Genomic DNA, 26,971 nt, shown 5'->3' on the forward strand with positions numbered 1-26,971 from the left:
TTAAAGATCAGCAGTTAAAATACCATACATGTGTTTGGTAGATAACAATTTTTTTTTTTTTGAGACGGAGTCTCTGTCACCCAGGCTGGAGTGCAGTGGTGCGATCTCGGTTCACTAGCAGATAGTACCAACTCTGTGGTACTTTAAAAGGAAGTATGACAATCTAGTAGTTGTTCAAAAATTATTGCAAATAAGACTTCATTTTCTTGTTTAAACTGTTGAGTAGAGTTGGCATGATATAAATAGTAACTATAATTTTTCTAACTTTGAGAGCAAAACGTGAGAAATTGACCTTGAAATGAGTCCTAAAGACACCAGCAACTTGAAAGATGTTTTTTAAGTACCTGGGAAATTTTGAAGACTTGCGAGGTGATTGTCTTGATCTTATAGCAGTAGTTTTTTCAGCAGTTCTAGCAAAAAGTTTTGGGTACTGAAAATGTAAAGACATATTCCTTTTCTCATTTATAGACAAGAGGGAAACCTGATTTCCCTGTATCATGTTATATTTTAGGTTTCTCATGCTAGCACAGATGCCATGGTTATTTTAGGTGTCATTTTAAAAAATTATATAGCTCATTTGTAAACCTTTAGTTTTTATACTTTTTTATATTACTGCTGTCCTTATCAGATCATTCTAGCGATGCCAAAATTATCATAGTAGCTTCTGAAAATATTTGAAAAATCTAAGAAGATGATACTACCTATTTTTTGATACGATTTTAAATTAATGATTAACATACTGGAACTTTAGATATGTCTACATGGTAAAAGTAATCAAATGAATGTGTTCAGAAATACTTGGCTGTGGAGTTACAATCCCACCATCTTTTGTTGTCATAATGATATAGAGACCTACAGAGTCGAAACAGTGAAACCTGGAAAGATTGTCTGGCAGGAAGACCCTCGTTTCCAAGACAGCAGTTCAGAAGAGGAAGATGTTACTGAAGAAACAGATCACAGAAAGTCCAGTCCTGGGTAAGCAATTTGTTTCTTTGCAGGCATAGTTCATAATTTGTAAAATCTGAATTAGACATGTTTAGAAATATTTTAGCTTCTGCTCACATGACAACTAAATTGTCTTATCTCCGCTTTTTTTTTTTTTTTTTTTTTTTTTGAAATGGAGTCTCGCTCTGTTACCCAGGTTGGAGTGCAATGGCATGATCTCAGCTCACTGCAACCTCCACCTCCTAGATTCAAGCAATTCTCCTGTCTCAGCCTCCGAAGTAGCTGGGATTACAGGCACACGCCACCACACCCGGCTAATTTTTGTATTTTTAGTAGAGACGAGGTTTCACTATGTTGGCCAGGCTGGATCTGAACTCCTGACCTCAAGTAATCCGCCCGCCTCAGCCTCCCAAAGTGCTAGGATTACAGGCATGAGCCACTGCGCCTGGCCATCTCAGTGTCAGAGTGTTCTCTAGCCTTTTTGTAATGGAGAGTGTGTTTCCTTTTCCATGAGATTTGGATAGCACTAAGGGGAAGATAGGATGTGCACAGAAAAGGGAAGGTAGCCTGACAGTAAAGTCACTGGTCTGGAAACAGGATGCTGCAGTTGACTGGATGCCTACCCATAGGAGGCACTGGCAACTGGGGTAGCAGTGACGGGAGTGAGAGTATCAGCAACCAACACAGGAAGGATAGAGGTTCTACTTAAACAAGTCTTCATTATCAAAGCTTCAGATAGAAGAACGTTAGAGGGAGGGTTATTTTAACTCAGGGCAAAATGTGCAAAATACAAAGCAGATATATTTAAGAGTACTGCTCCCCTGGATTCTAGAGGGAAAAGAAAAAAAATAAAAGATATACTTAAGAAATAGTGTATTTATGTTTTGAATATATTCTTAAATATTGAAATTAAACCAACCAATACCTATCTGTTTTTCTCTCCCTCTCTCCCTTTGTCCTCTTTCTTTTCAGAGAAGCACCATTACTTGAGAAAGAGACCACTAGATTTTTCTTTTTCTCTAAGAATGATGAAAGACTTCAAGGTCAGTCCATTTTTTTCATCAAATCACGTACATGGAACAGGTAATAGTACAGCTACAATAATTCACATCCAGGAATTTTGACCATTGGTAGTGTCATGTGGTTTAACCCCGTTTGTTCACACTGATGAATGTTAACTTGTAAAGCTGTCAAGGACTGAGAACTCCCCACTCACCACTTTCTTTGCCCACTCATTCTCATCAGCAAAGGCTTGTTTTGTTCCAGGGGCTTCCTTAGATGTTAGGCATACAAAACCCCTAAGTTTTTAGTACCATAAAAGTCCATGTGAAAACTCAGGGTGTTGGTGAACTCATTTCTTAAAGCCTAGCATAAACAAAGTTTCATAATAGTAAATGATATATATAAACAGTAAAAGCAATACTATATTTTTCATTTGGAAAGAAAGAATACTAATTTTTAAAAATAAGTAGAAACTGAGGGAAAAGAATGATCTTAACTAGAACTGGAGACCTTGATAATGCCAACACTTAGAATATTACCCATTTTAGTAGTAGTTTGCTGCCTCATCTTTCTTGTTTTTCCCCTAGTAGGTTCTGACTTATTCTGGAGAGGAGTAGGAAGTAATATTAGCAGGAACTCTTGGGAGGCCAGAACAAACAACCTGCGTATGGTGAGTGATTGTTTCTCCATGTTATTTCCTAAAATAGACATGTTGTTGTCTATCTAGAATTACAGTGCTGAAAGGGAACTCATGAATGGTATAGGTGAGGAGACCGCAGACTGGCTCAATTGAGTGACTGGTCCCAGAGTCCAGCCAAGTCTATTAAGTAACAGGAAAGCATCAGATTTTTCAAGACTGAATTGTAGTTCCCATTATAAACACTTAATGCCAAAAATGCCAATATGCCCTGTTGATTTCAAAACAGCACTTTCAAAATAGGTTTCCACAGCCCTGACAGTGAGAATAACCTAAGTTTTACTGCTATCTACTGAACATCTTAAAAACAATTTGTTTATTATTAACAAAGCCTTTTTTTCCCCCTAGGATTGTCGGAAGAAACATAAAGATGCAAAAAGGAAAATGAAACCAAAATAATAAATGTCAGTTGGTTTTGATACTGAATGTGAACAAGGCTTACCTAAGGAAACTGACTCAGAAAATAGTTTTAGCTGACAAAGAAGAAATTTCAGAGTGAAGGAATTTTAAAAATCTGGCTGATGGAATATCATTCTGGTTGCCATCTTTTTCTATGGAACTCCTCTGCATTTCTTCCTAGTTACTTCAGAAAATTAAATTCCACTTCTTAAAAAAGGAAGCACAAGATAGTCCTCGAAAATACTTTTTGTATATAATCTCTGCCCTCTATCCTGAGTAACTAATGGACATCTTCTCATGCAAGGTTTACATGAAGCCTTTTTTAATAAATGGGTCAAAGTACTTGTATTTTCCAGCCTAAGCTTTGTGTGAATTATAGGCTATTTGAAATGTTTATTTCTGATTATGTCAAATACACCTTCCATTTTGTCATTTTTGTTTAAGCCGAATGATGAATTACAAGTCAACGTTGAGTTTTATACTTGCGTTTTGGTGAATAGCTAACTGAAATATAGGACATTGCAGACCAATATCATATAAGAGTTCTGTGAGGACCAGGAGAGGAAGCCAAATACAGAGTTATCTTGTCATTGGCCTCTAGGAATTAGGGAACAATATCTAGATGCAGGCCAATCCCAAAATTCTAATTAGCCAAAAGCTTATGAAAAATACCAAGTGTCTGAAAGATAGGTAGTCACAATTAGGAGTCAGGACCCTGAGCCCAAATAGGGAAACAGATTTAATATTACATTAAATAAACCAACCTGCCTAGATTTTAAGACATGCCTCCTATCAAAGTGGGCTCTGTGTGAAATAGTATTCTATAGGCCCAGCACAGTGGCTCAAACCTCTAATCTTAGTACTTTGGGAGGCCGAGGTGGGCAGATCACCTGAGGTCAGGAGTTCAAGACCAGCCTGGACAACATGGCGAAACCTCGTCTCTACTAAAAATACAAAAATTAGCTGGGTGTGGTGGCTCACACCTGTAATGCCAGCTACTCAGGAGGCTGACATAGGAGATCACTTGAACCCAGGAGGCAGAGGTTGCAGTGCCGAGATCACGCCACTACACACCAGCCTGGGTGACAGTGTGAGACTCCATTTAAGGAAAAAAAAAAATAGTATTACATAGACAATTCCGAGGGCCTATCATTGAGCCATGATGTGTGTACCTAAAATTAGTATTTATTGATTTACCTATGCTGAATATAAACTCTTTAACTATTGGGATTTCATCTGGTGTGTTAACCATTATGTCCCCAGTGCTTATGCTCGGTATGTGTTTTAAATAAGGGTCCAAGGAACTAAATAACTTGAAGAGTCATTCTGGATTCCTAGGTTTCCAAAACTTCAGACTTCAAGGAGAGTGGGGACAACTACACAGCAGGATAAATAATTCACACGTTCTACCTTCTCTTGATGTAGATCACAGTTTATACCTTATTTTCTACTGCTGCATAGGAAATCATCTCAGTAACAGTCATTTACTCACAAATACTGCAATTTGGTCAAAACTCATTAGGACTGCTGATCTGTGCTCTGTGTGCTTTCATTGGGGTGGTTCAGCCAGGGCTACAGGATCTGCTTCTAATATGGCCCACTCAGTCCCTGTTCATGGGCTTCCTTACAGCATGGCAACAAAGCTCTAGGAGCAAGTATTCTCAGAGGCAGGAAGCAGATGCTGCCAGTCTCTTAAGGCTTGGCTCAAAAACTGGCTCAGAGTCACCTCACTGATTCTATAGGTTTAAACTGACACACACACCCAACCAGACTGAAAGGGAGGGGACACAGATCCTCACTTCTCAGTGGGAGGAGTGTCAGAATGTGTGGCCATAATTTAAATCCGGCACATGCTTCACAAGCAGACAAGTAACATCAACTAGCCTTTCCCACCCCCAGTTCCTGCTCCCCAGATAAAATCACCTTCAGCAATTTAATTGCTCTAGTATTTATCTCCATGTTTCTACCTAACATGCTTATGCTCTGATTTCTTGATTTTTCACTACCAGACACTACATATTCTGAAGACGTGAAAAAATTATTCTCCTCTTCAGTCCAAGTAATATATTTTGACTACAGTTAACTTTTTGGCTGGAATTTTTTCATTTGCTTAACTTTTTCTAGATTTAGTCTTCCCATACCTTCCAACTGTGGGACATGATGAGGTTTCTCTTCAAATAGCCTGATCAATCCTTTATTCTTTAATTCATAGTACCTCCCTCCTCCCTTTTTCCTTCCTTTCTGCCTTTGTTACATGCCCAGACAGGCCACAGTGCCAGGTGTTATCAGTACCAGCTCACATTGCTTTCCTTATCTGGAGAGACCAGCTCTCTAGCTCACTACACACCCCTTCCCCCTTTCCCGTCTCTTACGTGCCCACCTTATCTAAAGAAAGTTAAATGTTTAACCAAGCAGGGTTAGTTTAGATTGTGAGGCCCAACTCCAGCCAATGGAGAAAAGGTACAGGGGCAGGGTTTGCGTCAGGGAGAAAGGCTCTCGTGCCCCTTTGTTCTGGTGTGCTCTCATGGTGACTGGCCAAGAATAAGCACCCCTCTGCACAGAAGTAAATTGCTTCGCTGAAAATCCTTTTCGAATGTTCAATTTCCTTAGGATTTTGAGCATTATTTCCAACACAATAGTACTATTAATATAAATGTTTCTTCAATCAAATTTTTAAATAATTAGACTTGGCCTACCTCACATTTGTCCAAGAGCCCTCTGTCTGGCTCTAATCTGGGCTCTCTGGATAGGTGACAAAATTGAACCAAACAAGGTGGCAGGAATGTGAAAACTTCAAACACATTCCAAGTACTTTCAGTTAATTAACAAGATTTGCAGCTACTAAATTATGTACGTTATGTGAGTATAGTCATGGAACATTGAGTTACCCGTGATGGAGGACGTGAAACCACTTTAATCCTTCACACAGGGCCAAGATGGTAAGTAAAGTAGAATATATGCTAAACAGACTATCAAAATGTTCCTAAACTTAATAAGATACTGCATTCTACCTATTCTAGGCCAGATCAATTTTTCATATCCCTCTAATGGATACAATAAGCAGTAATTGAACTACTATATTGATTGGCAAGATCCAGAATTTCCTTTAGAGGCTCTGGGGCCAAAGCCCAAGGCCTACTGCCCTTTGCAAGGCTCCAGATTTTAACCAGCAGATCATTAAGGTACCAAGCAGACTCATAGCAATGAAAATAAGTATGCAGGCCGGGTGCAGTGGCTCATGCCTGTAATCCCAACACTTAGGGAGGCTGAGGCAGGCAGATCGCTTGAGCCCACAAGTTTGAGAGCAGCCTAGGCAACACAGCAAGACCCCGTTGCTAAAGAAAATACAAAAATTAGTCGGGCGTGGTGGCGCTAGCCTGTAGTCCCAGCTACTTGGCCAGGGATGAGAGGCGAGGATCATCTGACCCGGGGAAGTCGAGGCTGCAGTGAGCCATGACCGTGCCACTGCACTCCGCCTGGGCGACAGAATGAGACCGCTTCTTAAAAAAATTGTTTCTGCAATGTTTTCATTACCGGAAACATTTTAAGTAAAATACAAGAAAACTTTTAAACCTGGTTGTCAGGCCCTTCCTTCCCTTTTGTTATTATCGTTTCACGTAGCCATTTATGATAGGAGAAGCACCTTTGGGGTCAGCGGCTCAGGGCCCAAAAGTATAATTATTAAAGCCATCTCTCCGGAAATTGCTGTTTGTCGATATGAATTTTAGGTACGAAGTGTCCAGTCAGATAAATACAAACGCAAACAAGATGAAGCCCCGACCTCGGCGCCCCTTCCCAGTGGGCCTTCACCTACACAGACTTGTCCACAACCCGAGGGCGACCTCGGTCTACACTACCGGAACGGACACCACCCGCACGCACAGCTCCGCACTCAGCGCCGGTTCGTTTTCCAGGCGGAGCCGCAAAGCCAGCAAGCACCACCGTCGCACCAGACGGACGAGTGGGCGTAATCATGTCCGCCGTGACCAATCGGCGCCTGGCTTGTTGGCAGGTGTCAGGCAGCGCGCACTGATTGGCCGGTGCGAAGCTGGCCGCCTTCCCTGGATCCCGCATTTTCAGCGCGTTGCATCACCTCCACGCGCCGGGTCGCAGCTTGGACGCTGGGAGAATTTCTTCCAGGCTTGCTGGCCTCTGGGGCCGTCCAGGCACGGGGGGCCCCTCAGGTACGCTTTTTCTTCCCTGCAGGATCCGGCCCTCAAAGGTGAGGGTCACGCACGCGTTACAGCCCCGAAACAGTAGCACAAGATTTAATTTTTAAAAGAACGTGTTTCTTCGGGGCTTGCCATTCGTTCGTTTCCAGCCTTAGGAATTTATGGTCGCCTTTTTGAATGAGTGGTGTTTGAAATGAGTAAAATCTTTTGAGAATGATATACATAGTATAAATTGGTATAGCTGTGACTTTATGTATAGGCAGTACTTTTTTTATATGTCCTAATTTATTACCTTTAATGGCTGAGTTTGATGTACCGTAATTTACTTCAGTCACCCTATTTAAATTGTTTTCAGTTATTTGCCTGCAGAAACAATTATTCGGTGAATGTCGTTGTATACATGTTTTGTACATTTGCGTGAGTATACCTGTGGAGTCTATGTTAATAGGATATAACTAAATTGAAGAAACGTTTGAGACGGTCCCACCTTCAGGTTACATTTGACTTAATAGATTATGAAGACCTGAGAATAAAAGGGGAAGCAGAAATTGATTTAGAGGAGAATGAAAAGGGGCAACAGAAATAGACTTATAGGTAGGATCCACATGACTTGATGATTACTTGGATGTGTGTATCTTCTGAGCAGTGTCGGGGTGACTCAAAAATGTTATGCCTAGGTAATGGGAAGAGTACTGGAAACGCTAATACGGTAGAGTTAAAAAGGGAAGCAATTGTGGAAAGAATTATCATGGTTTTAGTGTGTGTTTCCAAAATATATTGAGGCAAAATAATATGAATTAATGTGAATAGTATGTAGTGAATATCAAGGAAGGTGGTCTCGAAATTGCTGAACAGGAAGTTGAGGTTAAGATGACCTGAAGGAGTTGTGGAGAGGGAAAGAGTGAAGGGCCTGGATTATAATAAGAGGGAAGCAAAGAGGATGGCGTCCCTCTGCACAAGAAGGTTGTTGTGCAAGGTTAACATGCCCTGTCCCCTGCCCTGTGGTTGCTGGATGCTGTTGTGCATATACAGCTCTCCAGTGGATTCGATGGGCCATAGCAATCCTGTGATTTATGCATGGAGGCTGCTTCTCCTCAGCAGCCGCCATAGCCCGGTCACTGGTACATGGTTCTTCCTGAATAGACAATACTGTTATACTGAGTCTTTATGCTTGGCATAATAGTGCAGTGATTCTTAATCTTTGAGGAAAGTAGAGACTCCCTAAAAAACACAGTAAAAGCTGAGTGAGCTGGCCAGGCCTAGTGGCTCACGCCTGTAATGCCAGCCCTTTGGGAGGCCGGCACAAGAGGATCCCAGCCCAGGAGTTGAAGACCAGCTGGGGCAACATGGCAAAACCCTGTCTCTACAAACCATCCCTCTCCAAAAAAGAAAAAAAAAAAAAAGCTGAGTGTGGTGATGGTGATGCATAACTGTAGTCCTAGCTACTTGGGAGGCTAAGCTGGGAGGATCACCTGAACTCAGGGAGGTCAAGGCTGCAGTGAGCCGTGTTTGTGCCACTACACTCCAGCCTGGGTGACAGAGTGAGACACTGTCTCAAAAAAAAAAAAAAAAAAAGTAATGGTCCTTTTCTCAGAAAGCTTAAATCTTATTTTCTCAAAAACAAAAAATCAGATAGATATTCCTGAATAATTGTCAGAACAGTGCAAGAGTGGTGTTGTTCAGACTGTGATGTGAATGCTCATCCCCTCAGGATCTTGTTAAAATGCAGATTCTGACTCCTAGGTGTGAGGTGAGGCTGGTAAGTCTGCATCTCTAATAAGCTCCCATAGATGTGGGCCATAGTAGGACCAGCCTTGAAGAGATTAGAATGTGTTGGTATCTCAAAGTCTGTTAGTCTTCAGATAACAATCCCATAAGTCTGAGTTGGCCTCTGATAAGGTACCCAGTGAACCTAAATAAATCAGTAAATGCACAAACACTTACTTTGGTCCTTGAAAGGCTAGAGGTTATAGTAAGAGTTGAAGATCTAAAATGCCTTACAACTTCCATTTAATACCTTTTAATGGTGTACTGTGATCGGAAATAGCTATTTCAGTTAGTTAAACAGCCCAACTGTTCTTGTCCCGTTTTTTCTTAAACTTAGAGGCACTCACACATCTGAAAAATTAATGAGGGTAAAAGAAAATGAAAGATACTACTTTCTTTTTTTTTTTTTTTTGAGACGGAGACTCGCTCTGTCGCCTGGGCTGGAGTGCAGTGGTCGGATCTCAGCTCACTGCAAGCTCTGCCTCCCGGGTTTAGGCTGCCTCAGCCTCTGGAGTAGCTGGGACTACAGGCGCCCGCCTAGTTTTTTGTATTTTTTTAGTAAAGACGGGGTTTCACCATGTTAGCCAGGATGGTCTCGATCTCTTGATCTCGTGATCCGCCCGTCTCGGCCTCCCAAAGTGCTGGGATTACAGGCTTGAGCCACCGCGCCCGGCCAAGATACTACTTTCACAGACTTTTTTTTGTGTGTGATAACTTGAATCAATAACTTGCTTAGACTATGATGTTTTGATGCTTTCAAAACTGTTTGAGGTATGTAGTAGTGTGTCTTTTCCTGTAGAGTTTATTACCCTGGACTGTTGCGGTTCTTGAGTACTTAAGATTTTTTATCTTCTCTGTTTGTTCTCTTATTAGCAATTCTATCCCACTCTAATCTGATATTGACTTGGAAAGCTTGTCACCCACCTTGTTAGAATTGTTAAGTAAATGTAAATAGACTTTGAGAAGGAAAAGTCTCAAGGGTGGCTCACTAGATACTTAAGTCGCAGATTGATCAAGTGTCTCTGCATGAGGTTATTAGCAAAACATTTTAAAAGACACTTTAAGATTTTTCTCACGGGACTAAACCAGAAAGGTATAGGACTCATCCTTCATAAAAATCATGAGTAAGCAATAAAAAAGGGTAAAATAAAAAACTGAAATCTATATTCGAATGTGAGATTCTCATCTTTTTAGCTTTAAGATTTTTAAAGTTTTACCAGTTTTCCTCAAAGAGAATATGAAGTTACTTCAAGAGAACTGATTTCTGTCATGTGAGTGTAGGTAAGAAAATTCTTAGTTACTTTGAGATATTTTTCTTCAGATTATCAATGAGTTTTTTGCACCATCAGATAGAATTGCCGAGATTTTCTTGCTTACTTTTGGAAACATTGTCTACCATTACTGAATATTAAATAATACTGTGTACCCCTCCCTCACACCATATACAAAGATAACTCAAAATGATTTGTGGCCTAAATGTAAGCAAAAAATCTGTAACCTTGTTTAGGTAATGGTTTATTAGATGACACCAAAAGCTCAAGCAGCAAAACTAAAAATAGACGAATTGGGCATCGTTAAAATTAAAAATCTTTGTGCTTCAGAAAATGCCATCAGGAAAATAAAAAGATGGCCCACAGAGCAGGAGACAACTTTTTATAAATCATGTATCTGATAAAGGATTTATATCCAGAGTATATAAATAACCCTTAAAACCCAACCACAAAAAGAGCCCAGTTAGAAAATTGGCAGAGGATAAATAAGTATGTGTCCAAAGTGGATACACAAATGGCCCATAAGCACATGGAAAGACACTCAGCATCATTAGTCCCTAAGGAAATGCAAATCAAAACCAGGAGATACTACTTAACGTCTCCTAGAATGACTGTAATCCAAAGATGGACAATAAGATGTGCTGGGTAGGATCTGAAGAAATTAGAATCCTCATTCACTGCTGAGGGAATGTAAAATAGTACAGTCACTTTGGAAAACATTTTGGCATTATCTCAAAAAGTTAAATACAGAATTATCATGTGACCCAGAAATTCTTCTTCTAGCTACAAACACAAGAGAAATGAAAACATGGATCCACACAAAATTTTATACATGAATGTTCATAGCAGCGTTATTCACAATTATCAAAAAGTGGAAACAATACAGGTATTCAGGAAATGATGAATGGATAAACAAACTGTGGCATATTCATGAAATGGAATACTGTTCAGCTCTCAAAAGTAATGAAGTACGAATACATATTACGGAAACCAGATGCAATAGGCCACATATAGATGATTCTTACAAATTTTCACATTTATATGAAATGTCCAGAATAGGTAAATCTACAGGGGCAGAAAGAAGATAATTCGTTGCCACTGGCTATGGAGAAGAAAGAGTGGGGAGTGACTGCTAATGGTTTTGGGGTGTTTTGGTGGGGAGGGGAGGTTGAAAACGTTTTGAAATTAGATATTACTAGTTATACTACCTTGTAAATGTGCTAAAAAGCGACTGAATTGTACACTTCGTACATTACAGTATGTAAATTGTACATCAATATACACCCACATTAGTAATATGGTACTCTGTTATTCCTAGATTTCTCTTTTGACACTAATAAATTTGATTTCTTTTGCAGCAACAAAATGGTTCAACAGGTTCCAGAAAACATAAATTTTCCTGCGGAAGAAGAGAAAATCTTGGAGTTTTGGACTGAATTTAATTGTTTTCAGGAATGCTTAAAGCAATCAAAACATAAACCAAAGTATGTGAATTTTTTAGGTTAAGAGAAAGTCCTTAATAATAGTCATTTTTTAGACTGAATTCCATTAAAGCAGATACTCTCTTTTTTTTGTTTTGTTTTTGAGATTGAGTCTTGTTCTGTCACCCAGGCTAGAGTGCAGTGGCGCAATCTCTGCTCACTGCTACATCCACCTCCCGGATGCAAGTGATTCTCCTGCCTCAGCTGGGATTACAGGCGCCTGCCACCACGCTGGCTAATTTTTGTATTTTTAGTAGAAACGGGATTTCACCGTGTTGCCCAGGCTGGTCTCAGACTCCTGACGTCAAGTGATCCACCTGCTTCGCCTATCAAAGTACTGGAATTACAAGTGTAACCACCATGCGTGGCCTAAAGCAGATACTCTTCATTAATCTTTCTATTCCCAGAGTCCCCCAGCTGTCTGTATAATGGGTACTCAGTAGTAGATATACATTGAATGAATGAGTTCTCAGTTATTAGGGTAAATTTGGTTTCTTTAAAAGGTCATCTGAGTAGAATTTATGTCACCCTCTGTGTCACCCTCTTTCCACCTTTATCTTCATCACCACCCTCATATAGGCACTTATACCTAAGTACCCCATAGAAGGCTACTATAGTAGTCCTCATTCACCTGAAAGAGACTAGTCCTTTAATCACTGTTTTCATTGTATATCTCCTCTGGTCAAAAACTTTATGAGAGAGGGGTTTATTCCCCTATTTTACTGATGAGATAACTCAAGATCAGGATAAATAACTTGCCTTATGTCATGAAACTAATAAATGAAAAATGAATAATCAAATGGAGGTCTCTGCAGCTTTACCACAATTATAGCCTTTCTGAAGGCAGGACCACCAGTAAATATCAAATCAATTATGTCTGTCAATATCCTGACCTTGCTGCTTTTCTCCTTCCTAAAGACTCCACTATGACAACAACTATCTATAGAAAAATGCTTTAAATTTTGATTGTTTTTAAATGACTTAATATATTTTTATTACCTCTTAGATTTACCTTCTATGATGGTCCTCCTTTTGCGACTGGACTGCCTCACTATGGACATATACTTGCGGGTACAATTAAAGATATAGTTACAAGATATGCTCACCAGAGTGGGTTTCATGTTGACAGAAGATTTGGATGGGATTGTCATGGCTTACCTGTGGTATGTTTGAGTATCCAGCTTTATAATTTTCTGATTTTTTAATAAGCATTAGATTTCATGTAATAATGTTCAAGTATGATGAATGTTGACTGTCAGACCTTCTACTTCATTTCTATAGTATTTGTAGTTTGATTTGTTTTGTTTTCTAGAGTTGCATAGTTGCAGTTGTTTTCATTGGGCAGAGTGGTAACAATCTTATCACAAATTTTCAGGAGTATGAAATTGATAAGACACTGGGAATCAGAGGACCAGAGGATGTGGCCAAAATGGGGATTACAGAGTATAACAATCAGTGCCGAGCAATTGTGATGAGATATTCTGCTGAGTGGAGGGTATGTTGGGTTATTTTCAGTAGAATGAACAGAAAATGTAGTTATTAAATGGGCATTGAAATGGTTTGTGGTCCCTTGTGCTTTTTTTATTAATTTATTTTTTGTAGAAAAAGTATTAGCTTCCATCTTCAACCCTGTTACTTAAACTGTTAGCTTAGACTGAACCATCTCTTTTCTGACTTCTGTGTGCCTAAATTGATCTAACTTTCTTGAATGATCACCAATAGGGAAAAATCTGATAAGTATAATGTAGATATATAGGCCTTTTCTTTTTTTCTCAAATACTTTTTTCAATTTTTTAACTTTTCATTTTGAAATAATTTGACTTACTAAACAATTGAAAAAGTAGTATGATGAGTTCCCCTATATCCTTCATCCATCTTTCCCAGCTGCTAACATCTTCAGTAACCATACTATTAATAGAATTTTCAAAAGCAGTTGCCCCATTAATTTTTATTTCTGACCAATCACATACTGCCTTCAGTTGTCGTGTCTTTTTAGTCTTCTTGAGTGTGGAACATTTATTTAGTCTTTTGTCTTTCATGGCCTTCTCACTTTTGAAGATTGCAGAGCAGCTATTTTCTAGAATGTCCCTCAGTGTCTGAGGTTTCCCGATTTAGGTTATGCATTTTTGGTGACAATGCCACAGAAGTGATGCTGTGCCCTTCTCAGTGCATCGTATCAGGTGGCATGTGTTGTTGTTATGTCTCATTGATGGTGATAACTTTGTTCACTTGGTTAAGGTGCTGTCAGCTTTCTGCTTTGTAAAGTTGTAGTTTTTCCTTTGTAATTAATAAGTATATTGTGGGGAGGTTCTTTCCAAATATTCTTTTTCTTGTCATACATTCACTTATTAATTTTAACATCCATGGATGGTTTTTGCCAGTAATAATTATACCTGTGATATTTGCCAAGTGTTGGTTTTGGTAGACTTTTATAAATGAATATTTATACTTGTAAATAACATTTTGTGCATGTAGAATGAATGCCAAGAAAACTGGTTCTTAACCTTACATAGTATGTTGTTGGCAATATAGATTTACTTGTACCATTGATTATTCTATTTTCCCAAAATTTTTATATGTGGTGACAATAGAAGTAAACAAACGTTGATGTAAAATTATAAATATCATTGTCTAATACTATTCTAATATTAATGTTTAAAGTCTACTGTTAGCAGACTTGGCCGATGGATTGACTTTGACAATGACTACAAAACTCTGTATCCACAATTCATGGAATCTGTCTGGTAGGTTTATTTAAAATTGTAAATATCATAAATATTCTATAAATATTCTGTTGTATTGATTATTGGAGAAGTGCACTAGCATGAATGAGTTTATTTTTGAGTCCATCATTATTTCTCTGAAAATCTTTGGGAACAGGTTTGTTATTGAATGTAGGACTTTTCTTGTTATTTTTTTGAGACTGAGTCTCACTCAGTTACCCAGGCTGGAGGGCAGTGGCGCAGTCTTGGCTCACTGTGACCTCTGCCTGTCAGGTTCAAGCGATTCTGCTGCTTCAGCCTCCTCAGTAGCTGGGATTACAGGCACCCACCACCATGCTTGGCTAATTTTTGTATTTTTAGTAGAGATGGGGTTTCACGTTGTTGGCCAGGCTGGTCTCGAACTTCTGACCTAGGTGATCCACCCTGGCCTCTCGAAGTGCTGGGATTACAGACGTGAGCCCCTGCGCCCAGCCTGCCAATTGCTTCTCTTAGTTAACATTATGTCTTAAACATCATTTGATATCAGTAGATACTAGCATTTTAATGTCTACCTGATGTCTTACTATATTGATCTGTTATAATTTACCAGCCAGTCTCCCAATGGAAGACATTGTTTTTTCACTTATTTGGCAGACAGAAACTCCAAACAGAAAATGGTGTAAGTGATTGCTTTTTCAGAAATAGAATTTTGGTTATGTAATTGTGAAACTCCATCTCTTACCAGGTGGGTCTTCAAACAACTCTATGATAAAGGCCTTGTTTATAGAGGTGTGAAAGTCATGCCCTTCTCTACGGCATGTAACACTCCACTGTCCAACTTCGAGTCACACCAGAATTACAAGGTACGTGAAATGTAGAGACATTATTCAGCATTGAGTTCTGTAGGTGGAAGTTGAATAGTTATGATCACAGTAGGTATTCCCAAGTACACCCAATGTGGAATGTTGCCCACAACATCAGTCACTTTGGCCAGTTCTTACTGAGTGCTGAAAACATTGCCAGTTAGTATACTAAGGCTCTGTTAAGATGAGGGATTTTTTTTCCACATTGGATTTATGATGTGTCTTAATGTGATAGGTTTTGCTTGTTTTAACCGTATTTTTGTTCCTCTCTGTTGGGTTAACAAGTCCAGCTTTGACATACTTCCCTGTAGTCATCATTTCTTAAAGGCTGGGTAATTTTATGCCTTATCTGGAACCTCATGATACCATTTATTTGTTAACGGTATTTGGAAAAAAATTAATTTGAGATGCCAAATGGTATTTATCTTTCTTCTGATGAAATAGAATCAGTTGTTGTTATTGGTATGATTGAGGTGTTGAGACGTGTTTGATGTTTACAGGGTGTACTGTTATACCGTATCTAGACAGATATTAAATACTAGTGAGTCTTCTGAAATGTGAACTTTCTCTTCTCATGTGTGTATACTGAGTTGTTTTCCATTTTGAAAGTTTATCTGACCCACTGTTTTTAAAGGATGTTGACTTGTTTGGAATTCTTGTTTCATGGCCTAGGTTTGAAAATTACATTAGTAAAATTTGCCTTTCAAAGCACTTTTTATTTATAGAATGCTTTCACATATCCTGTTTGATCTTTGTAAATCCTTGTAAGGCAGGTATGATGATTTCTGTTATCTCCTTACTACCTCTCTGATTGTGCTCATGTTTGTATTTTTTTTGTAAAATATTTTAAGCACTTAACAGGGTAGAGAATAATGCAGTAAACACAAGGTTTCCAAGGCTTACCTTTGTCAAATCTTAATATATATTTAGTTTTTTTTTTTGAGACGGAGTCTTGCTCTGTCACTCAGGCTACAGTGCAGTGGCGTGATCTCGGCTCACTGCAACCTCCGTCTACCGGATTCAAGCAGTTCTCTGCCTCAGCCTCCGGAGTAGCTGGGAGTACAGGTGCCCACCACCACGCATTTTTAGTAGAGACAGGGTTTCACCATCTTGGCCAGGCTGGTCTTGAACTCTGACCTTGTGATCCACCCACCTTGGCCTCAAAGTGTTGGGATTACAGGCGTGAGAGACTGCGCCCAGTCTATTTGGTTGCTTTTTAAAAACACTTGAATGTGGGCAGTTTCAGGGACATGTAAAAGTAGACAGAATGGTATAATTAATTTCTGTAGGCCCATTAAGGCCCCCAGCAACCAATGACTGGCTAATTTTGCCTCATTCATACACATATTCTTTCCCACTTTCCTCCCAATTTTGAAACAAATTCCAGATATATTATTTCATCAAGAAATAATCCAATATAGATCTTTCACAAATAATCTTTATCTTCTTTAAACATTACCATATTAGCATTCATTGTCACACCTTAAAAAGTCATTAGCAATTCCCTTTTTGTTGTTGTTGTTGTTCTTGAGATAGAGTCTCACTTTGTCACCCAGGCTGGAGTGCAGTGGCGTGATCTCGGCCAACCGGAGCCTTGACCTCCCGGGCTCGAGTGATTTCCCATTTCAGCCCCCTGAGTAGCTGGGACTACAGGAACATACACCATACCTAGCTAATTTATGTGTTTCTGTAGAGACGGTTTCACCATGTTGCATGGGCTGGTCTTGAATTCTTGGGCTCAAGCAGTCCACCTGCCTTGGCCTCCCAAAGTGCTGGGATTGTAAGTGTCAGCCACTGCACCCAGCTACCTTTAATATTTTTAATTTAATATTATTGAATTATTTAATTCCTGAACATCATCAGTTCATATTTCTAATGGTTTAATCATTTCCCAAGGGGTTATATTTTATTTTTTGTTTTTTTTTCAATCAGGATCTACCAAGACTTAAACACATGGTGACTGTTGTCTTTTTAGGTTTTGTACACTTTTCCGTTGGTTATATAACAAGTAGTGGAATTATTGAGTCAGAGTATTGTTTGTTTTGATTTTTATTTTTTTTGAGATGGAGTCTTACTCTGATGCCCAGGCTGAAGTACGGTGGTGTGATCTCAGCTCACTGTAACCTCCTCCTAGATTCGAGCAATTCTCCTGCCTCAACCTCCCGAGTAGCTGGGATTATAGGTGCCTGCCAGCACGCGCAGCTAAGTTTTGTAATTTTAGTTGAGACACGGTTTCTCCATCTTGGCCAGGCTGATCTTGAACTCCTTACCTCAGTTGATCCACCTGCCTCGGCCTCCCAAAGTGCTGGTATTATAGGCGTGAGTCACTCAGCCCAGCTGAGTCACAGAGCATACTTATGTTTAGTTCTAATACTAGGGTTGGGAAACTTTCTTCTGCAAATTAAATATTTTAGGCTTTTCAGGCAAAATGTTCTCAATTTTGTCACCATTCTTTGCTTACCCACTGCATGAAAACAAGTGATGAGCCAGATTTGGCCCGAGGGACATAGTTTGCTGACCTCTATTCTTTTTTTTCTTTTTTTTTTTTGAGACGGAGTTTCGCTCTGTCGCCCAGGCTGGAGTGCAGTGGCGCGGTGTCGGCTCACTGTAAGCTCTGCCTCCCGGGTTCATGCCATTCTCCTGCCTCAGCCTCCCAAGTAGCTGGGACTACAGGTGCCCACCATCATGCCTGGCTAATTTTTTGTATTTTTAGTAGAGACGGGGTTTCGCTGTGTTAGCCAGGATGGTCTCGATCTCCTGACCTCTTGATCCACCCACCTCAGCCTCCCAAAGTGCTGGGATTATAGGTGTGAGCTACGGCGCCCGGCCATTGCTGACCTCTGTTCTAAGTGGTCTGTGTATTGGTTGTTAACCAATGGTTTTTAAAATTTTTTTGACTTGGCCAAGTACAGTGGCTCACACCTGAAATCCCTGCACTTTTGGAGGCCGAGTTGGGTGGATTGCTCGAGTCCAGGAGTTCAAGAACGGCCTGGGCAACATGGCAAAACCCCATCTTTACTAAAATTACAAAAATTAGCTGTGAGTGGTGGCATGAACCTTTAGTTCCAACTACTCCAGAGGCTGAAGTAAGAATGATGTGAGCCCAGGAAGTTGAGGCTACAGTGAGCCAAAAGTGTGCTACTTCCCACCAGCCTGGGTGACAGAGTTAGACTCTGTCTCAAAAAATATATATATGTGTATGTATATGTATATATACGTGTGTGTGTGTGTATATATATGTTTTGGCTTAAAACTTTTATTTATTTTTAGAGATGGGATTTCAGTCTGTCACCCAGGCTGGAATGCAGTGGTGCAAACACAGCTCACTGCAGCCTTGACCTCCTGGGTTCAAATGATCCTCCAGCCTCACCCTCCTGAGTAGCTGGGACCACAGATGTGCATCACCACGCTCAGATAATTTTTTTTTTATTTTTGTAGAGACAGGGTCGTACTATATTGCCCCAGCTGGTCTCAAACTCCAGAGCTCGTGCAATCCTCCTGTCTTGGCCTCCCAAAGTGCCAGGATTATAGGCATGAGCCACCGTGCCCTGCCTAAAACATTTTAATTTTTTACAAAATTAGCTCGGCGTGGTGGTGCGCACCTGTGGTCCCAGCTATTCAGGAAGCTGAGGCAGGAGAATGCTTGAACCCAGGAGGCGGGGGTTGCAGTGAGCTGAGATCACGTCACTGCACTCCAACCTGGGTGACAGAGTGACACTCCGTCTAAAAAAAAAAGAAAAGAAAAAAAATTAATTTTGACGTAGTTTCAAACTCACAGAAAAGTAGAGTTCTTTATATCCTTCAGCTGGATTCCCTAAATGTTAACCTTTTACCACATTTGCTTTATTCTTCTCTGTTTTTTATGGGAGTGGGGCATAGTACCCTTTGAGAGTAAGTTGTGGGAATTATGGTCCATTCCCTCTAAAAACTACATATTTCCTAAAACCAATAACATTGTTTGAAATAACTGGAGTTAGAAAATTAACACTGATACTATATTACCTCATGTGTAGGTCTTATTGGGTTCTGCTTATCCTAGCAGTGTCCTTTGTAGTTAAAAAGAAAGAAAGAAAAAAAAAGACCTGCATCCTGTGCTTCATGCAGTGGTTTATCTCCAGCCTTCTTTAATCTTAAACAACTCTTTAGTCTCTTTATGCTTCATAATACTGACATATTTGAGGACGTACAGGCCAATAGTAGTGTCCCTTATTTCAGGTTTGTCTGATGTTTTACGTGTGACTAACAGCTCTCGTGTCACTTTGTTTAAATTGCAGTTTGTTTTTGTTGGGGATTGATTTTTTTTTTTCTACTTTAGAGCTATTTATTTTTAAATCCTTGATATTTTTGTATTGAAACATTGCCGCAAAGTTGGAGACAATCGTGTTCTTATTTAATAAGCTGAATTTATATGGGTTTATTACAATTTCATGTATGTGTTGCTTTAGTAGGATCTTTTTGGTATTTTGGGCATAAAGATAACCATATTCCAGAACAGTTATCTTTTTGATCTAACTCTTCATGAACTTATAAAATAATCATAATACTGAAACCTCCATCATATGTTCCTCCTTAGACATTACTTTAAAAAGTTACCAGAGGCCAGGCCCGGTGACTCAGACCTGTAATCCCAGCACTTTGGGAGGCTGAGGTGGGAGAATCACCTGAGGTCAGGAGTTTGAGATCAGCCTGACCAATATGGGGTAACCCCATCTCTACTAAAAATAGAAAAATTAACCACATGTGGTGACACGCACCTGTAATCCCAGCTACTCGAGAGGCTGAGGCACAAGAATCATGTGTTTATTTTATTCCTCTTTAGGATCAGTTCCTTTTTCTTAGGTGTCTGTTATTGTGGATTTGTAAAACAATACTTTACCTCAATTTATTTTAGGATGTTCAAGATCCTTCAGTATTTGTAACGTTCCCTTTGGAAGAAGATGAAACTGTATCTTTAGTTGCTTGGACAACCACTCCCTGGACTCTACCTAGTAACCTTGCTGTCTGTGTCAATCCAGAAATGCAATATGTGAAGATTAAAGGTAAGTGGGAGACTGGTTACTTATGATTAGTATGGATAAGATAATTTTATATTTTGGAAAATGTGAAAGCTTTCTTTTTGCATGAAGAATAGAATTATTTGAAAAGAAGCTGACTTAGTTAGAAAAATAACCTCAAACATTTGTTTTCACTTCTAATTGAGAACTAACACAACAATCAAAATAATACAGAGATGTAAAAAGTAGAACATAAAATTTTCTTATGATTTCCCGTTTATAGTATGTTTTTCCACACCATGCCCCTGTGACAGATGAAGAATCTAAGATTCAGCGATGTGGCATCACGTCGTTACTAGTAATTGGTACCAGAACTTGAGAACTTTCTGCCTTTCAAATGTCCCCTGGTAGAGAGTTACCAGTCTCAACAAGGGCCTTTCCAAGATTTAAAAAGAAGTTTGGTACTTTGTGAACAAATATACCTTCAGGTTTGGATAGTTTTGTGGCGGTAAAAGAAAAAGAAAAACTCATTGTCAGGAAAAAGGGTATGGTGCAGCTGCTGTGGAAAACAGTAACATTTCTTCAGAAAGCTGAATGGAATTAACACTGTGGCCCAGCAATTTCACTTCTGGGTGTTTTCCCCAAAGAATTGAAAGGAGTCTTGAACAGTTACTTGGACACCCATGTTCAAAGTAGCATTATTCTCGATAGTCAAAAGATAGAAGCAACCCAAGTGTCTCTCATTGGATAAATGAATAAACCAAATAGGGTATTTACATATGATGGAATATTATTCAGCCTAAAAAAGGAAGGGAATTCTGATACAGGCTAATCCTTGAATGAACCTGGAGGATATTATGCTAATTAAAATGAGCCAGTCACCAAAAGACAGATACTGCATGATGAGGTATCGAGAAGTGAAATTCAGAGAGCAAAGACTAGTAGAATGGTGGTTGACAGAGGCTGGTAGGGAAGGGGGAGTTACTGTTATTAATGAGTACAGAGTTTCAGTATAGGAAAATGAAAAGGTTTGGGGTATTGATAATAGTAATGATTACACAACATGGTAGATGTATTTAATGCTCTGTAAGAATGGTTACCATGATTTTTTTAAATAGTTGTATTAAAATAGTCAACTTAATTGAACAATAGCTTGTGCTGACAAGGGAAAAATACTGAGAAAGGAATGGGAAAAGATTAGGTATCAGAAAAAAGGTACAGAGGGAGTTTTTTATTTGTTCTTCGCTGGGAGCAAATAGGACTAAGAGTTGACCTGCTGGAAAGAGCTATTGGCCACAAAGAGACCTGGCTCAGGTGTCTGCAGCTGCTTCTCTGGAGCAAGGACAGTCCCATCTGCACAATTTCTCTGTGTCACTGGTGGGTCACTGGCCATTCTACAGTGAGCTTGACAATCTCAGCAGCCATCTGACTGAGATCTCAAGACACATCACCCATCTACCTGTGTATAACTCTTGTGCTTGACAGACTTTGAGTTTTATCAGAAAATGTGGGCTCCACTTACAATGAAGTTCCTGTGAGGTCAGAGCTAGGGCGTGGCAGCCTTATTCATAGTAGTTTTTCAATAAATTGCAAAGGCTTTTGCAATGACCCATAGAGACTTATAGTGAACTAAATATATGACATAGGCTGTAGTAAATCTCAGATATGTAATATAACTTATGAGTGAGGGTTTAAATTGGCCTAGATTTTCAGTATCAATGTTTTAATTGTTCATACATTGGCTCCAGCTTTTCTTTTCCTAGGATGCCCCCGATATCCTCCAGAAACACTTACAATAAGAGTACACAGATACATCAAGGACGTTCATTATCCCAGTATTCATAGTAGTGAAAATTTGAAAACAATTTAAGTGTCTGTCAACTTGTTAGAAATAACTCATACCTCTATAAAATGGAATCCTATAGAGCTCTTCAAAAGAATGAGAAAAGTCTGTATCCGCTAATACATGGCAGGATGTTGACAGTTTAAGTGAAAAGCTGCAAAACCAGATAGAATATTACCTCAATTAAAAAAATAAAAAGAACTTACGTATTTACATGTATGTTTGTTAGTATATACATAGAAAAATATCTGGATCAATAGATACCCAAATGAGAATGTCTGAGAGGGGATGATAATATGTGGCACGCACTTTGTGAGCTACTTTGTCAGTGTTATTTTTAAACATTGACATGTTTACCCTATGAAGGAAAAAATAACGATTTACTTAAAATGGATATCTGAGCAATAAATAATAACTGCCGACTGCCTACGTGCATTTGATGTTTTTGTCATTTTCATGTTTGGGAAGCAGTATACCCTAGTGTTCTTTGCAGTATTTCTCTGTGAGTACTGGGCACACCAGAGGCACATGGTACAGGAGCTTCTTAGGAAAACAGTATGCTTGATGTATACTTTAGAATCAGCCAAATTCAGAATATAACCCAAGTGCACATTTTTCCTTTTTCTCATAGATGTTGCCAGAGGAAAATTATTCATTTTAATGGAAGCCAGATTGTCAGCCCTTTATAAGTTGGAGAGTGACTATGAGATCCTTGAAAGGTGAATATTCAAATAGTTGCTCTGTGTGTGTGTGTGTGTGTGTGCATGTGTCTGTGTGTGTGTCTTTAGTTTTAAAAAGAGAGAAGCTTTATTATCCAAAAGCTTGCATTATTCACATTTAGTTTGAAGTACTAATACTAATACTTTGCAGTCACACATTACAGCATTAATGGCTAGGGCTAAGAAGCCAGTAAACCAGAGGGGAGTGGTAGCTTGATGTGGCTGTAGCGTCATATTTGATTTTAATCTAATTGTGAGTTTACCCTTCTCCTTTTCTAGATTTCCTGGTTCCTATCTTAAAGGCAAGAAGTACAGGCCCCTGTTTGACTATTTCATGAAGGTAAGCTTAGGGACCGCTACTGTGGGGGCCCTCCACAATCTGATTATTTGATAGCTGGAGTGTTGTGATAAGTGGAATTGACATTGCTTCTATGAGTGTACTTGAATCCAGAAAGTCTGCTTTAGTGCCAACAAAATTAAATTGTTTGTGTTGCTTTTTTGTTTTAGAGGATTTTTTTTTTTTTTTTAAACAGGGTCTCCTCTGTCCCTCTGTCCCCCAGGCTGGAGTGCAGTGGCACGATTATGGCTTACTGCAACCTTGACCTCTTGGGCTCAAGTGATTCCCCTGCCCATCTCAAGTAGCTGGGACTACTGGCACACACCACCACACCTGGCTAAGTTTTTAATTTTTTGTAGAGACAGAATCTCGCTATGTTACCCAGGCTGGTCTTGAACTCCTGGGATTACAAGCGTGAGCTACTGTGCCTGACTGGGATTTTTTGTTGTTGTTTTTGAGACAGTCTTGCTCTGTCGTCCAGGCTGGAGTGCAACGGCACGATCTTGTCTCACTGCAACCTCTGTCCCCTTGGTTCAAGGGATTCTCCTGCCTCAGCCTCCCAAGCACCTGGGATTACAGGCGTGCTGTAATTTTTGTACTTTTTAGTAGAGACGGGGTTTCACCATCTTGGCCAGGCTGGTCTTGAACTCCTGACCTCGTGATCCACCCGCATTGGCCTCTCAAAGTGCTGGGTTTACAGGCATGAGCCACCACACCCGGCCAAGCTGGGATTTTTTATTTGAACATTTTTCTCAAGTTGTATGAGGAATCACTTTACATTTGATTGGATTTTTAGGTGTATATTTTTATTGCATGTAGTCTACATACCACCCAGGGTATTTATTGAGGTATTTGTTTGTTTGTTTTGACAAAGTTAAGATAGTAAATCACACTAACACTGTGTGTAAAGATAAACACAATTTTATTTCAAGAAGGTTAATGAGGCAGGTGTTTTAAATCTAGGCACCACGACAGAGCTCATACATTTAGCACCTTAGTTTCTTCAGAGTCATAAAGTTGTTTTATGTGGTTTTATTTTCTGACAATGAAGAATCCACAGCTACAGTTGCAAACCCTGTTGTCACCACTCCCACACTCTCACCAAAAGAATAATGTCAAGGAGGAATTCCTCTATCCTTATTTAAAGGTCTTGAAATGAGATAATGAGCAGACCTGGCCTTATGGTTATGTGGAAATAATAATCAACTAGACATATCACTTACATCCCATCCCAGAAAAAAATGTTCGCTGAACCCTCTGTTGTTTATGTTCCGTGTGGGACAAGTCTGATTGATTCAGGAGACCTCTGTGGTTTGGGCCCTATCCACAGTGTGTCTGTTACCTGCCTCTTCACTTTTGTGCCTCTTGAGTGTTTTCCCACATTTCTCATTGCCTACATAATAGCCGCCTTCCTCCTCCCATGTTGCTGCCCAGTGGATTTACATATGCTCTGCCCTCATCCCATTCCTCCCTACAAGCATTAGTTACTTCCCAGCATTCGGGACGTGCCCTCCCCAGTCAGTGTGCGGCAGACCTGCTTCCTGACTTCATCCTTCCACATTACTTTAGACGTATCCTTTATTCAGTCAAACTGGCTCTTCCCTTTCCTGCTTCCCTGCCTTTTTTTTTTTTCATTAAGTTTTCCTACCATTTTAGAAGTCTTCATCTTTTCTTTATGTTGCTATCTGCTGAGTTAACTCACCCTTCCAGTCTGAACTCAGATGTCATCTAAAAGTTTTCTGAAATGCATCTTTGGTTTCTCCCTTGGAAAATGTCATTACTTCATTCCATTCTCCTATCATATAGCTTAACATACTTTGGTTTATGTTGTGTTTTTTTTTTTATTATCTAAAATCTCTTCCACTGGATCAGTGACTCTTTACCTTTCTGAATCACAAAACCTGTTGAGAACCCAAAAAATCAACCCCTTGAGAAAATACACGTGGACACACTAGACAGGAAATAGGTTAAGTAGAGGTCTGTCTGGAATATGCACTTGGTACATATAAGTTGAATAACACCTACTCACTAAATAAACTTTACCTAACTACCTGAAACCTTCGGTGACTTTAGACAGGTACTATAAATCGTTTGACCCAGGACAGAATCATCTGATGTTCACTGAAATATACTTGTTCTGAAGTATCAAGGGAAGCTGTGTCAGCGGACACTGCCTATGGAGCAGCACTGCGGCTCCTGGTGGTTGGTATCTACTGACCTGGGTGGAAGCAGCCCAACCACGGCCTGGGTAGGCCCAAAGTAGACCCTGAGACAAGATGCAGTGATTTTGTCTATACTGCTTCTAAGTATAGAACATGTAACTAAGTATACATGTAATTCTAAGGACCCATGTATTCTTTCTGTTTAAACTATTGAAGTTTTAGCACCTGTCATACCATAACTTCTAAAATGTTTCAAGGTGATTTGAGTTACAGCAATTAAAATTTTATGGTTATTTTTCAAGTTTAGTTTTAAGTTCCAAAGAAACCAAGTACTGTGATGTAATTGAAAATAACATTGTATTTGCAGCCAGAAGACCTGTTCCAGGTCCTGGCTTCATCACTGTTAGTTATGTGATGTGGATAAGACTAAATTTAATCTTTGTTCTGAGTTTGCTCATCTGTGAAATGCAAATACAGCCAGAATATTTTTAAGACATGGAAATACTAATAGCTTGTTCACAGGATTATAGGAGTTAAATGTGAAAATCATTCGTGAAAGTACTTTTTACCAATGCAAAAAGGAAGGACATCAGAGGGCCAGTTTGGTAGAAACAAGGGTTTGTGGAAAGAAATGTAAAGAGATAAAAGTAGGAAGAGTAGGTCTGTTAGCATTATATGTATTAACGTGATGATATTGCTGTTGCAAAGAAAATGAAATGGAATACTTTTCACCTGAGTATTAAGGTGGTGGAGTACCTGTAAGTAGAACTTACTACTCGTGGCTCCCACCTGTTCCTTTCAAGATTTGCCTTTATGACTGAATAACTTGAGCTGAGTCGAACGGAAAAAGAGAAGCGAAACATATGCAGTGATTGAAAATGTACCATGAAGTGAACAATTTAGGGACCATGCTTTCTGAGACTGTATCCTAAACTACATACTGGGAGCAAAAAGTTGGGAGAGAGAGAACTGATGAAAAACATCAGTTTGTAACCAAGGAAATTAGAAATTTTTATATGCCAGTCTCCAGATAATTATTTCATTTGTAAGTGGTAACTTTTTATTTATGGGAAAAAATGTGTTGAGTTAGCATGTTTCTTCCCAGCCTGAATTATTCTTTTCTATTTCTGAAAATAATTTTACCTGTTAAAAGTGTTTTCAGGTTCTTAGGAAAAACTGTTACAAAGTTAACATTGTAACACATTAATATTTCATCCCTGAAGCCAACTGTCCTTTCTTTCCAGTGTAAAGAGAATGGCGCTTTCACTGTGCTGGTTGACAACTACGTGAAGGAAGAAGAAGGCACAGGGGTTGTCCACCAAGCTCCTTACTTTGGTGCTGTGAGTAGCATAAGTCTGGCAAATGTATTTGAGAAGTATGTCGGTAGCCACTTTTCATAGATACGGTGTCCTGTGTCTCATCACGTTGGGTCACCAGGTAGGCCTCTTTGCTGGCTCACTGCCTGCAAGATGGCTTGTAAAATTTGTATCTGCAATTCCCTTTCATCCCGAGCTGATTTCTGGAAAGAGTGGGCCAAATCCAGTAAACTCTTTTTGGTGTGCAGTTCTGTGAGTTTTCACAGGCATCTAGAGACATGCAGTTGTCTCAGCCACCAAG

The 26,971-nt window shown here is 39.5% G+C and overlaps 2 protein-coding genes and 1 non-coding gene across 10 annotated transcripts in view; all 3 read left to right on the forward strand.

The window, feature by feature from the left end:
• LOC105498858 (nucleolar protein 8) overlaps positions 1-3,391 on the forward strand; it is a 44,832-nt gene extending 41,441 nt beyond the window's left edge. For 6 of the 7 annotated variants that reach the window (XM_011771215.3, XM_011771217.3, XM_024786735.2 and 3 more), the window contains 4 exons: positions 849-975; positions 1,918-1,988; positions 2,535-2,617; positions 2,993-3,391. In XM_011771215.3, coding sequence (XP_011769517.2) covers positions 849-975; positions 1,918-1,988; positions 2,535-2,617; positions 2,993-3,043 — 332 coding nt within the window. In that variant the 3' untranslated portion in view covers positions 3,044-3,391. The remainder of the gene's footprint in view (positions 1-848; positions 976-1,917; positions 1,989-2,534; positions 2,618-2,992) is intronic. The other variant, XM_011771218.3, reaches the window with a different exon arrangement.
• Positions 3,392-7,105: 3,714 nt separating this feature from the next.
• Positions 7,106-26,971, forward strand: part of IARS1 (isoleucyl-tRNA synthetase 1) — a 74,959-nt gene continuing 55,093 nt past the window's right edge. The window contains exons 1-10 of one of the 2 annotated variants that reach the window (XM_011771201.2): positions 7,106-7,227; positions 11,612-11,737; positions 12,741-12,897; positions 13,110-13,229; positions 14,396-14,478; positions 15,182-15,299; positions 20,191-20,338; positions 22,768-22,855; positions 23,135-23,195; positions 26,599-26,694. In XM_011771201.2, the coding sequence (XP_011769503.2) occupies positions 11,619-11,737; positions 12,741-12,897; positions 13,110-13,229; positions 14,396-14,478; positions 15,182-15,299; positions 20,191-20,338; positions 22,768-22,855; positions 23,135-23,195; positions 26,599-26,694 (990 nt within the window). In that variant the 5' untranslated portion in view covers positions 7,106-7,227; positions 11,612-11,618. Of the gene's footprint in view, positions 7,266-11,611; positions 11,738-12,740; positions 12,898-13,109; positions 13,230-14,395; positions 14,479-15,181; positions 15,300-20,190; positions 20,339-22,767; positions 22,856-23,134; positions 23,196-26,598; positions 26,695-26,971 lie in introns of both variants that reach the window. The other variant, XM_011771202.2, reaches the window with a different exon arrangement.
• LOC112423026 (small nucleolar RNA SNORA84) lies at positions 8,212-8,344 on the forward strand. The gene has a single exon (XR_003013472.1). It is a non-coding gene; the product is annotated as a small nucleolar RNA SNORA84 (small nucleolar RNA).

Source organism: Macaca nemestrina, chromosome 14 (genome assembly GCF_043159975.1).
Source record: "Macaca nemestrina isolate mMacNem1 chromosome 14, mMacNem.hap1, whole genome shotgun sequence".
NCBI lineage: Eukaryota > Metazoa > Chordata > Mammalia > Primates > Cercopithecidae > Macaca > Macaca nemestrina.